At 46.6% G+C, this 13487-nt stretch overlaps 1 protein-coding gene across 15 annotated transcripts in view; it reads left to right on the plus strand.

Annotated features, from left to right (window-relative positions):
* Nucleotides 1-13487, plus strand: part of NEDD4L (NEDD4 like E3 ubiquitin protein ligase) — a 346027-nt gene that overhangs the window by 287717 nt on the left and 44823 nt on the right. For 7 of the 15 annotated variants that reach the window (XM_086683105.1, XM_086683106.1, XM_086683103.1 and 4 more), the window contains 6 exons: nucleotides 3974-4105; nucleotides 4606-4725; nucleotides 5812-6009; nucleotides 11343-11420; nucleotides 12913-12967; nucleotides 13076-13129. In XM_086683105.1, the coding sequence (XP_086539231.1) occupies nucleotides 3974-4105; nucleotides 4606-4725; nucleotides 5812-6009; nucleotides 11343-11420; nucleotides 12913-12967; nucleotides 13076-13129 (637 nt within the window). The remainder of the gene's footprint in view (nucleotides 1-3973; nucleotides 4106-4605; nucleotides 4726-5811; nucleotides 6010-11342; nucleotides 11421-12912; nucleotides 12968-13075; nucleotides 13130-13487) is intronic. The other 8 variants (XM_086683102.1, XM_086683104.1, XM_086683093.1 and 5 more) reach the window with 3 other exon arrangements.

Below are 13487 nucleotides of genomic sequence, written 5' to 3' on the forward strand. Positions count from 1 at the left end.
GCTCAGCACTACACACAGGAAAATCAAATGGGCAGTCAGCGAAACCAAGCCCAGTGGAAGCTAGCGAGCTTGTGATTTATGTGAAAGTCATGCGCTAGGTGGCCAGGCTCAGCCTCCAGCAGAATTGCTGCCAGGTGGACAGAACCGTTTCATTAAGTAATTTTAATAGAATCCAGGGCTAATGAGCATTTTCTGCCATCCATTTTTGCATTTTATGGGCCATGGGATCTGCCATTAGTGTTGGAGTGTTGTGATAGCTGAGGATATTAAGTGGCAGGATGCACCGAATTATGAGAGCACTGGGCTCCATGGTGAGAGGTACCTGGCAGAGCAGAGTGACCCATCTGAATGAGGTCCTGTGGCCCCTGCCATTGCTGTGTTCTTCCTGCCTGTGCCCTCCCCCTCGTCCAGCAGTGAATTAAAAATATGAGTTCGGATTTGTTTATTTTTAAGGGCTTGGGTAGTAGTCATTCCCAAGTGTTGTACCTACCCTCATGCCTCCCACGTATCTGGTGATCATTCGGCTGCAATAAACCAACTTATTTGATGGCTATTAGAAATTGAGACAGGTTTGAAAGTATCTTTTCCAGTTCCTTCTCTTACCAAGTTTTTCCCCCTTTTACACACCCTCTCCTCGTGCATGCACACACACAGCTGGGATCTTGTACACACATCAGTTAGCAACTTGATATTTGTCACTTACGGTCCTTCCTCTGGGACATGGTAATAATTGAATAATATCCAGTTATGTGAATGCACCTCAATTTATATAATCTTCCCCTGTTAGTGAACATTCAGCCCCACCCCCACGCCCCACCCTTTGGGCACAATGCACCGTGTTGTGTTAACCGTACCTCTTTTTGCATGGTAGTGCTTTTATGAACAAGTGCATTAATGAACAAGCCCTGATCCTCACCTGTGGAACTACAGCCCTTTGGTTTATGAATACACACTGGTGTATATACACAAATGATACACACCAGTGTCCCTTTCCAGCTGGCCAAGCAGGAACCCTCCCTGAGATAAAAGGAGGGGGATAGCACAGTCCTTCTGGACTTTTCTGTATATAACGTACCTAAAAATACACTGAGGTAACGGTATAGCAGGGTTTGAGCAACTCTTGGAGAGTCTGTGATCGTACGAAACTGTTTGCCATCTTTAAAAGCATATTGAAACTTTTACAGTTTATCCATAATTGAGTTCTTCGTCTTAATGAAATAAATGGAGCCACTGGGAAGCCATCGTTAACTGGCAATTGGGCAATGCCAAAACACAATAGTATTTTCAGATGAAAAGCTGTGAAATTGTTAAATTAAGCTAACAGTTTATAACTTGTCTCTTGATTTATGAACTTGTCTCTTGAGGTCATATGGCATGCACATGTGAACACTCTCTCTCTCTCTCTCTCTCTCTCTCTCTCTCTCTCTCTCACAACAGAAGTCTGATTTCAGCTCCAGGGCTAGGTCTCTTGCATGATCTGTCTGGAGGAGCTGAGTCCTGCCTCCTCCCCTGCTGCTTGTGGTGAGGGCAGTGCTGTGAGTCACAAATGGACTTGTTGGCACAAGTTGTTCTCCAAGGTCATTTAGAAGGAAGTCTATAAAGAAAGAATTTAATAGTACCATCACACATAAATGGGACTAGATTATAGGGCACCAATTCAATTCTCAATGGAAGGCGAAATGAGCATGTGAAGCAAATTCAGTGTTCTCTCCTGCACTGTGCTCTTAGTTTCCAGAAACCGATTAGTCCCATTAACTGGACCTGTGAAAGGAACCTGGTGCTGGAGGTTCTGCAGCTTTAGAGTTCAGTTCTGAGATTAGCCATGGCACATCCAAGTTCTTCTATGAGTCTCCTCATAAGTATCCTTTCTGGGGACTCTCTAACTTTAACGCTATCCTGATGGTTTCCAGAGTAGAGGTTTCTGAGTGCCTGATTTCCTCTTCCACAAATTACCTCGGTAGGGAGGAGGAAAACCGATTCCATTTAGTCTCCCGTTTAACCCAAGCACTTTTGGTCGTCATATAAGCAGCAGTAGGTTGCATTGATAGCACATACTTGGCCAAAAATATGAATTGACCACTTAGGTTACAATGTGGGTTCTAACTTAGTTCAGCAGAGTCCAGTTTTGGTAGTGCCCCGGGGAAAAGTAGCCGTAGAAATAGCTCTTTTGAATTGGTGCCTCAGGTAGGGAAGGCTGTAGGTGAAGTCATGTGTCTTCAATACTCATGGAAGGATCGAGTCTGCATGCTGATGTCCCTCTCTCTCTTATGGCCCCACACCCAGATCCAGAACCCATGTGGTCACAGTCTTGGAACGAACCATTTTAGAGCCTTCAGGACTGAATCTGGAAGAATACCAAGAAAATAGTGACTACAGATTTAGCAGAAAGTCCTCTTACAAATAATCTTGCCTTGCTCGGTAAATAACGTTTTGGGAATAAACACTGAGGCAGCTGCTCCGTGGCTCAGGTAGTTTTTCTCTAGAACGTGCCATCAAGCTCATGAAGCACAATATTCAGCCTCATTCACCGAGGTCCCCAGGTTACGTGGCAGTGTCACTGAGCGTGCTTTTGACCATCCTCTTTGCCAAGGCACAGTGTTGGTAGTGGACGTGAGCGATCGGATGCACACGCGGAGGTATGCTAAGAGATGGGCTAAGAGATTGACTTCCTCACCCCCGTATGCCCCTGGTAAAACACCTACAGGTCACAAGATCCTAATGAGGGAAGACCGTTCCCAAAAAGAAGAAGCTTCCTTCTGTCACCTCATGAAAGAGATTATTCCTGATGCTTGGCCTCTTGTTTCTTGTACGTTCTCCCAGGAGTCTCGGCAGCCACGATTGGCTTATTGTCTCTGAGCCCCCGCCCTCAGGGTAGCACCCCTTTCTCAGTTACAGATCTCCTGTGCAGCCTCCGTACACACAGGACTTCCTCACCTCAGACGTCCATCTCCTCCCTCCAGGAGTCACTGAGGCATCCTTGTTGTTCTGATGTGTCTCCACCCAGAGTGCACTTCTCAGACTGCTTCCTACAGACAAAAGTGTCTCAGGAGTCCTTTTGCAATCTAACTTGGACTGTCCAAATACAGTCACTCTGTTGCTGGACATGTCTCTAGACCCAGAATCCATGGGTGCTTCACGCACCCTTTTAAAGTTTATTTTTTTGAGAGAGACAGAGACAGCATGAGCAGGAGAGGGGCAGAGAGAGAGGGAGAGAGAGGAACCCACACAGGCTCTGCACTGTCAGCACACAGCCCGACGTGGGGCTTGAACTCACGAACCGTGAGATCATGACCTGAGCTGAAACCGAGAGTCGTACACTTAACCGACTGAGCCAGCCAGGAGCCCCTTTTCTCCTTTTAAAGAGAGAGCCGCCGTAGGGGAGGACGGGAGCAGACGCTGCCTCGGTTATGGGGACCCTCTGGAATTCTAACCTACATTGCCTGGCCACTTGCTGTCCTGGTCAGTCCTCCTGATTCTATGCCCTGGTGCAAATACAGGCCTCCTAGAGAGGAGACTGTATTCTTTCCCCTGAAAGCTACAGAGGAAGGGCTCTAAGCCGATGAAGAGTTTAGGAATTAGGAGAAGAAGATCACCGTGGCAACTATATGGAGGAAAAAATGTTCAGGACAATCCCTCTGGGTAACATGCAGTTTGACAATAAAATTTAGTAGCTGAAATAGATTGTATATTTCTCTTACAATCACGTTAGCAACAACAACCCTTGACGTTTCAGTCTTCAGGGCTCTACAACTGATGTAGGTAAGATTTTTGGACCTCCTAGCAGCGTGGGGTTCATTTCACAGTAGACTTGAAGCCTTTGGAAACCTGTTGCCTTTTTTCCAGACACTAATGTTTTGGTCAAATTAACTTACTTGGTCTAGAGCAAGTAATTCTCTGGGTGTATATGACTTTATTAAACTGATCGGAAAGCAAATGCAAGATATTAAATAATAATGATTTCTTACACAAACAGCCATCAGTGGCCTATGCACATACCACGCCGGGCCTACCTTCAGGCTGGGAAGAACGAAAAGATGCTAAGGGACGCACATACTATGTCAATCATAACAATCGAACCACAACTTGGACTCGACCTATCATGCAGGTATGCAGATCGTCCTACAACTTAAAATCACAGGCCACGGGAGCCAAAGTGTACATGAGCTCAGTGTTCCCGATGTGAATGTGTTGTTCTAAAGAACCCGTGTCTGAGAAAATCTTTCCTCCCCCCAAAAACGTGTTACTCTAAGCATAATACCGCCCTGAGGAAGAATTCGGTCCTCAGATCAGCCCATCCCTAGATGCAGTTTTAAGCTGTGACATGGAAAGATAATTTCAAAGTAAGAGCCTATCACAGTATAGCTTCTCTCCCAGCCCCCTTTATTTCTGGGGCTGGTTTTTAGGCTGGGCTAGTGATTCATTTCTATTTCCTTTGGATGTGTTTCCCCATCCCTGCCCCCATTATTATGTGTAATCGTTTCCTCCACACTCGAAGAGGCCAGACCTCTCATTATTGCTGGCTGTGTTGTTGTTTGGGTCCGCGCTCCCAATCACATGCACAGGGGATCCTCCTATGAAGCTAACTTGTTTTTGCCTCCAAAATAGCTCGCAGAAGATGGTGCATCCGGATCCGCCACAAACAGTAACAACCACCTAATCGAGCCTCAGATCCGCCGGCCCCGTAGCCTCAGCTCGCCGACTGTAACCTTATCTGCCCCACTGGAGGTGAGAAGGCTGCCTCGTCTAACCGGGTCGCTCTGTCCCCGGGACTTCTCATTCTCTCTTCTCGCCTCCCTTGGATTTGAGTTTTGCAGCCCCTGTCCCCTCTCTGATCAGCCGTTGTGTCCGTGGTGCAGGGTGTTCTCGTGCGGCCTTACTTCACGCTTCTCTGTTTCGCCTTGGTCCGCATCCGTGGGCTCCCACCTGATTGCCATTCTCATTCGGCTGCCGCCACGGTCCCTTGTGCTGGAAGCGGGCGCCTCTCTTCCGAACTTGCTCCATTCTTGTTGTGTTTCACTCTTGACCGCATAATAACTCTTTCAAATACCAATGCTTTACATTGCGTTTGAAAACATAGCCGTTGCTTTGATCATTTTCTTTCTTTTCGACCGTAGGGCCTGTCATTGTATAGGCATACGTGTTTCCGATGCACATTCGCGTCCCTAAACCATTGCTGGGCACCTGCTTGTGCTTCTCTCCTGTGTGTGTGGGGTCCGTGCCGTCCCTTAACATCACCAATATCAGAGTGAGAGAAGCCGGAGAGCAAATGTTGGAAGCTCCGAACTTGACTGTGTTGTAGAGATGGCCGTGGGTCCGTCCCCTGGGTTTAGGATGCTGATGACTGGGAGTGGCTGTGATCTCGTCCAAATGGGCTCTCAGCGGGTAGCAGCCATGCAAGGCCGGGTGGCTGTCTCCGTTGGCCCAGGTTTTTCTTTCTGTGCTCTGAAAACTGCCAACCCATTCCGCATTAGACTGTGAGCTCATTAAGAGCAGGGGCATGCGTTTTTTTCAGCCTCTGTAAACCTTCCATCCGTCATGTTCAACAGAGAACAAGATTTTGGGTGTGTGCTGAATAGCTGTCCACGGATCTCGGTTATAAGTACTTAACGTTGTGTGTTTAATCAACCAAAAAAAAAAAAAAAAAACTTGAAAGTTAGAGTGGTTTCAAAGTTAAATGAATGACCGAAGCAGGTTTTTGGAGCTTCTCCCTCGTCCCTCTCCAAAGATGGGCGTTCATTGATGCCCAGGTACATTTTGACCCCTCCGGGCTAGCTCGTGGTAAGAATTCTAATGCTCGTTATTATTCCTTAGGGTGCCAAGGATTCACCCGTACGTCGGGCTGTGAAAGATACCCTTTCCAATCCACAGTCCCCACAGCCATCACCTTACAACTCCCCTAAACCACAACACAAAGTCACACAGAGCTTCCTGCCACCCGGCTGGGAAATGAGGATAGCACCAAACGGCCGGCCCTTCTTCATTGACCATAACACAAAGACTACAACGTGGGTAAGGCTGCTGCTTTTATTTGGTTCCGTTTTCCTTCCGAGGTCTGGTATGGACTCCTGGGTTTCCTTCCTCGGTGTCCGTAGTTCTCGCAGAGAAATCTCTCACTGAGCCTGACAGTTTGCCGTAGTTGGGGAAAAGGGTCGTGCCCCCCAGTGCCAGCGATTTGATGTTACTGCCTCACTTCTCGCGATGCTGTCCTTGTATCAGGTATCCTAATCTCTTTCTAAGCATGCTAATCATTTTTCTTCCATCAGTTTCCTTTTGCATTTTTAGGGCCATGATCATCTTCATTTGGTTTGTCCTTTTAAGTTTGTACCGTCCTCGTCGGGTCGGTGTTTCGCACTTCTGTGCTGCGTTTCTGTCCTTTAATTATGGGTCAAGAGATGCACTGAGGAGTTTGGCTGTAAATCTGATGGCCCCTCCTTGTGAGCATCTTGTCAAAATTGATTGTTCTCATCCTGTTCCCCTTCCACATGCCCCTGAATCCCCCAGGAGAAAGACTCCGTGTGTTGCGTCAACGAGCATGACGAGATTAATCAGAGGTGCCTGTGTAGAACTTTCCGTGCCTCTGTCATTTCTTCATTTCTTCGGCTGAATTCGCGGTGCCTTATTTAACACCACACGTAGTCCTTTTAGAAGGGAGCGGTTTGTTTCTACCATGTGATCTCTGGACCTATGATGAAACCAAACTTGGTATTGTTGTTTCTGTTTCTGATGCTGCGGGAGGTTTGCCCTCTTCCTGTCCCTGTCCCTTCCTGTCCCTATCCCTTTCTCACTCTCTGGATACAGAGCTTAACTCTGACCTCTGTCATCCGTGCTTAGAACTGACATTATGTGAAAGCCGGTTGAGTTTGGGTGGTTGTTAGCTTGGGCTAACAGTGAACGCACGCTTTAAAATCCCCATTTCTAGAGAAGACCCTTAGTGTAGTCGAGTCAGTAGAACAGTAAACATTGCGTTAAGAAAGACACCTGAACCAAAGTGACCTGGATTGTCACTCACACTTTGCCCACAGTGTATGTTAACTTAGTCCCTAGAGGGCTCGCCCTCTAAACTCTAGTGGATCGTGAGGCAGCATGTCTCCACGAGGACATTCTCTGCACTGGGGGCAGGAACGTGCCTTTTATTGCCGGGCATCTAGCGTCCGTGGCTCCTGCCACTGAAAAGCCTGAGAGCCACTATTCCTCCCTGTCCTCCTGCTGGGGGGGGAGGGGGGGGACCAGAAATGCCCCCCCACACATTCTCAAGACTCCTTAGTGAGAACCACTCTAAAAGTTCTTCCTCTTTGGAGGTACAGGAGTGGCCTGCCAGGGGAATCTGTCATTTAGATCTGGTGACATTCATGTAGTAAGCTCCTGATCCCTTCTGAGGCATCTGCTAGCATGTTGCTTTGTTTGACTTGCCTCTTAGCCTGAAGGTGATAGTACAGGTTGGGGGGGCACATGGAGAGTGAACAATGGGCACCTGTTTGGTGCCCAAATAGACACAATAGAGACTGGGTATTAGGTCTTTGCCCTCGTGGACACAGAACCTTCGGCTTTCCTGCCGGTGATCTACTCCAGCACCGCTGGGCTTTCCAGCCCTCGGCCAGCCAGGGGAGCTCCAGAAATAGGGGTAAATATTGTCGCAGTAGATGGATTAGTGTATGGAGCCGCCGTGGCTTGCCAGCATAAGCTGTGATTTGAGTCATTTGAACTAGCTTAGCAGCCCAGCCTCCTAACCTTTTCGGTCTCTCACGCCACAACTGCACTGTGACTGCCGCTGGACAGCTTTTGTTTTAAATAGCACTTGGCTTTATTTATTGCCCGCATCGGTGCTGAATGAAACCCAGTTTGAATTTCCAGTTGCCCCCTTCGACCCAAGATACTTGGTGTTGACTGATGGCACCGATTTAAAATTTTAATGCGTTGAAACAGTATTTTGTCGCTGCTGTCGCTGTAGAAAACCCTGAAGGTAGCAACTGGGAATTCCACAAGTTACTACCCTTCCTCCCTAAAGTCAGACGCCCCGGCACACAGCTGCCTCCCCCCCCCCCCCCCCCAAACAAAGGCCTGTATACAATGCTCTGTGTGGAAGCCACTCTCCCCATTGCTGGTTTATTGTGATAAAAGATGGAGGGAAGGGGAAAGATAATTTTCAGCTTAGCATCTGTTTGGAGTTGGTGTGGGGTTGGCTTTGTTTGTTTTTAAAAAGAACAGCGTAGCTATTTGTAGCATGTGAACACTCCAGTGGAAACAGGAAGAGAAACTGGTAGGTCAGGTTGAGAATAATGAAGATTCCACTTCTGCCCCCATCAGCCTGTGTGCGCTTGATTCCTGCATTAACCAGCAACATGAAAAGACACAGGCCAGTGTTTCCCTTGTATGCATCGGTAGGGGAAAATTCCCTTTGAAGTCTGTTTATAAAACACAGCCTTCAAAACACAACTAATGCAGGCAGCCTGCCAGCGGTCTGTCTAGGATGAAGTCAGGCCACATCCAGTGAGCATCAGTCCGTTTCCACCTGGGTCCGCAGGGCCAGGGACGCATGCGGGAGGCCAGCAAGTGCCCGAGGGCAGATTACGAGAGGACTTCGCTTGTTCATTCTTCTGCTAAGGAAGCAGCCAGAAGCATGTATGTAAGAGTGTATCTCTGCCTTCTGCAGGACAAAGCGTTGGCTTATTTTTGTAGCAAGCAAGAATGTACCTTAATGAAGTTGCCGGTTTGTTTTCTACCCAGGTCCAAACTAATAAGACTCAGCGTAGCCTAGGCATGGTTGCTGACCTCTTCCAGGAAGGAAAAAAAAAAAAAAACACAGCTGGTTTTTGAACCAGCCAGCGTCCCCAGATTTTATATGTTTCTAAATAATTCTGCTAGGAAACGCCCCCCCCCCCGCCCCTTTTTTAAAATGATGGTCTTCGCCTTCTGTTTAGAAACTCTTCCAACTGTATTGAGGGAAGCAGTTGTGAAATAGTGAAATAACGTGCTTTCCTGTGCCTGGGGACAGGGAGAAACTACCCAGTGGGGTTTGAGTATTTTATTCATTTATTTTCGTTTTTATTTCTACCATTTGAAACAGCATTCTTACTGTCATCCCTAAAGTTGTCACAGTCTCGCGAGGCCTTGGCTGCTGTTACCTGCCCCATTACCTTGGGGAGCCTGCCTCCTTGTTGAGGGGACATGCTGGGAGGATGGGCTCAATAGTGCCCCCTAGATTTAGCACTGAGAGCCTGGTGGAAGGCAGCGACTGCTGCCGTCATTCTGACTTGTGATGGTGCAATGAAATAATATGACCCCGAGGGCCTCTAACCCTCCCATTCTACCAAGTCTGGGTTTCCATGCAAGGCCATTTCAGCAGACCTGTGAGATTGAGTTTTATACTTCATGCTCCTCGCCCCCATCCCCTGGCACTTTTCTGTCATTTCAGCCTCTTCTTTCTGTTTGTGTGTGCTTTAAATCACCAGCTTTTTACCGATGGTCTTTCACAGTAGCGTGTGTGTGTGTGTGTGTGTGTGTGTGTGTGTGTGTGATTCCAAGGCACGGCCGGTCTTGTGTGCGGTGTCCGGAAGCTAGCATAGTCAGTGGCTTGGGGGGAGGGGGGGGTTAGGGGGGTTGTGGGGGGGGGTGCTGGGGGCCCTGTGGTTGTGAGCTATCCCTGAGCGGGTGGCTTTTGTGGAGCTTAGAGCTCCAAGTTTCAGCCTATCACAAATATTTACCCAAATTATCAGTTAATTGGACCTTATAAATCCAAACTCTTAGTGTATTCGTTTGTCCTGTATGTGTCCCAGTACACAGGGGAATATTGGGCCTGCTTCATGCCCCTGATTCCCCTTTAAAAACGGATATCTATAAGGTTCAGGGTCCATAGCCATCATAAACCGCTAACATGATCTACTTCTTCAGTTCGTAGTAGTGTGCTATAGTTAATAGAAAGCAAAGGTTGGCTTTAGTTTTCGATTTGGGGTTTTTTTGTAGATTTTGCCAGTTAAAAAATCTATCTGTAACTTTGTTATAATCCAGATATTAATGGTTTATATTGTTGACTTGGGACATTTTTTTTTAACAGCGTGCTTGAGGTATAATTCACATGTCATACAGTTCACCTGTTTAAAATACACAGTCAAGTGGTTTTTAGACCATCGAACAATCATGTGCGACCATTCCCATAATCCATTTTTAGAACATTTTCATACCCATTATCAGTCACAAAGTGAGTTTTATTATTTTCCAAGATTTATACCGATTATTTCATTTTCTTGTTGACTTAGGAAAATGCTGAGGCAAAAAACCTTTTAGTACTTTGACAGCAACAAAGGCTTTAATGTAATTGAAATCGGTTTTTGGGTGTTTTGTTTTTAATCTCAGGCTTACTTGGTTGACAATGTCCTATTCTGAGTCTTATCATTTGTTTTCTAATCTTTGGAGTTGAAAGTAGGAATTCTCAGCGTTCCATCGCATTTTCGTTGAGTCTGTGTGAGAGGCAGCTCCCAGACTCTGGGTCGGAGCCTTCGGGCATGCTCTCATTGTCTTGCTCAGTTTCCTCATCTGAAGCAACAGAGATCCTGTGCCCAGCTCGTAGCAGGGTAGTTGCAAGATGATCCATCTGCCTGTTCTTTCTAAGTTAGAAAGCAGGACCCAAGATGTCAGGGTACATATATTTCTCTTTCGTGGGTTCTTTGTAGTATCTTATGAGCCATACCCCTTAAGAAAAATCTCTGGCAAACTTTTGAATATTAGGACGTAAATGGGAGTCTAATTGGCAGGGTTTGATCAGGACTCTCAGGAAAGTTCTCTAGTAGGGATATGAAACTTTTTGTGATGAGGCTATCTATGTTTGGGCAAAACATGACCATCAGCCCAGATTCAGATTCTCTGCTCTAGATCAAGGAGTTAGAAGGGCGGGCCGCAGGAAACCCAGGCACCGTTGGAAAGGCTGGCTGCCCTCACACAGAGCTCAAGACCCGAGAGGTTTTCAAACCACTGTCCCTATTCCTTCTGCAGAGTAGAGCCTCACGTTCACTGGCGCCCTCCATTCTGGTTTCCATGGTAACATCGCTGCGGGGACTTTTCCTCTTCACCTGCTCGAGGTCTCAGGGAAAATGCTTAACCTTTTATTTAAATCTTCTCACCATCCTGCTTTCACCAAGGACAAGAAGAGTAAAATCTTTCTTGCGAGTTGGTCAGCCAGCCTCCCTACACCAAGAAAGGTCCTCCCCTCCCCCATGCAGCCAAGAGTGCAGATCTGTGCACACGCAGCCTGGTTGCCTTGGAACACACAGCTCCAGAAGGGGAGGAACCAGTGAGTGCACACACAGAACCACCCTTAACGTCTTCTGCCTTGTCCATTTTTTTTGCAGGAAGATCCACGCCTGAAATTTCCAGTTCATATGCGGTCAAAGGCCTCTTTAAACCCCAATGACCTTGGCCCTCTTCCTGTGAGTACACTGGAGACGCGTGGACAAGTCCGAAAATGTGTATCCGTTCATCTGCCCGGTGTTGATGGGGAGCCCCTGTGGGCCTTCCCTTTGTCCAGGCTTTTGGGGTCCCGCTGGTCTGTGGTTTCTTAACAGGAATGGGTGCATGGCTGAATTCTGATAGTACATATAGTTTATACCCAGTACTTGTGAAAGAGGTTTCTGTATTATTAGCAGCTAGTAGAAAGTAGACTTGGTACCTAGGATGTAAGGGACATTCTCTACACGTGACAGTTTGAGCAGTGCGCATTTAGTCTCTAACTCAGCAACCCCTGAGTTCGGTCCTTATTGCGAATTTAGCCACTGGGATGGACACATTAAAAACAGTGGGAGAAAAAGGCCTAAGTAATCACAGACAGTTTCTGTAAGTCATTTAGCCTGCAGTCCCTGTTTTTCTTGTTTTGCTTCCTTGTTGAGGACTGTTTTATAAATTTAACTTCTTATCAGTTTATTCTCTTTGGGGGCCCAAGTTGGAGTTGAGCTATTTAGATTTCGAATGAAACTTGCGCCATACATCCTTTTCAGCCCTCCCCAAGTCCAAAAGCCTTACAAGGGCAGGAAGGTGGGCAGGGGCGGGCAAGGACTTGAGACGCTTTTAGAATGAGGGTGCTGGGAGTTCTTTGATGGTGATCTTCCAAACACAAGAACTTTTCTGTCGGCCTGGTGTGTGGTATGTTATGGCACAACTTGAATCCAGAAAAGTTAGGGTTCAGTCTTTATTCAGCAGGTTTCATGCAAATATCCCTCACTGTCTCCGAATCTGTTTGGCTCCTGGGTTTAGATGGAAAGAACCCAGAGAGTGCCGGAGACAGATAAGACGTGAAAGGCAACGTGTTGTCCTGATCTGTTGGACTCCTGAGTTTCCGATAGCAAGTGGGCACAGTTGAGACAATGAGGGCACGCCAGCCTTACCTTGGAAAAAATACCCAAATGCATTTAGTTCCTGAGTCCAAATAGAGCCCACACCAGAGAATCTCCGTATGAGGGCTTTCAGCCACCTGGTGACAGGGCTAAAGCATCTCTCTGACATTTTTAAATTAACCTTCCTCCTCCCTTCAGTCCTCAGGAAATATTCATTTAATTAAATGAGCTTATTCAATCCTAAACTCGACTGTTGCATGGAATGCTGAAGTTTCCCTTTGAAGCTTTTGAAATATGAACCCGTTTCCTGTTCATCATGCAGTGAGTGAAGGTTTCTAAGACTAGTGAACATGTGGTCAAGAGTTAACTTGAAATGTTTGTAGTTTATTTATAACCTAAAACTGCACCCTATAAGAGAAGAATAAAAAGTGTGTCCTAGAGTGTTTAAATTTAGCCATTGATTTTTGGAACTGTTAGCTAATGTTTGGATTCTCTCTTCTCTCTCTCTCTCTCTCTCTGTCTCCCCCTCCCCCTCCCTATCCCTCCCTCCCTCCCTCCCTCTCCCCGGCACCTTCCCCACTCCTAATACCAGCCTGGTTGGGAAGAAAGAATTCACTTGGATGGCCGAACATTTTATATTGACCATAGTAAGTAGGCTCTTTTATAGACACATAGGCATTGCAGGTAAAGGGATGGGGGGCAGGGAGTCATTCAAATATTATAGTGAAAGGTTTGTCATTTCACTCTTTGTCTAGGCAGCCAGGTGTTATGTGGAGAGAATGATCCCAGAGAATCAGTGCCCTCGTACGGTACTGTGCATTCATCTAAGTTTGCTTTAAACTAGCCCATCAGGCTTTCACCCGATTTGATCTTGTGGCCTATTAACTTTTTTTTTTTTATTAAAAAAATTGGGGGTAGATAACCCCTTGATTTCTGCGCTTTTAATAAATACACTCTAGTAATAGAAAATAAGCTTTTAAAGTCATGATTGAGTCAAAACTCTGTGTGAGCAGTGCTTGAAGCAGCATGTTAAGTTTCTTAAACACTGCTTTCAAAGGTCTTACGGCAAGAAGCCCATTCTGACTTATTTTCTATTCATGGCATGCTTCTTTGCACCCAGCGCACTAATACATACACAGTTCGTATCTTGAAATTGTAGCGTATTTG

Source organism: Puma concolor, chromosome D3 (genome assembly GCF_028749965.1).
Source record: "Puma concolor isolate L17-30 chromosome D3, mPumCon1.1.hap2, whole genome shotgun sequence".
In the NCBI taxonomy this organism is placed as follows: domain Eukaryota; kingdom Metazoa; phylum Chordata; class Mammalia; order Carnivora; family Felidae; genus Puma; species Puma concolor.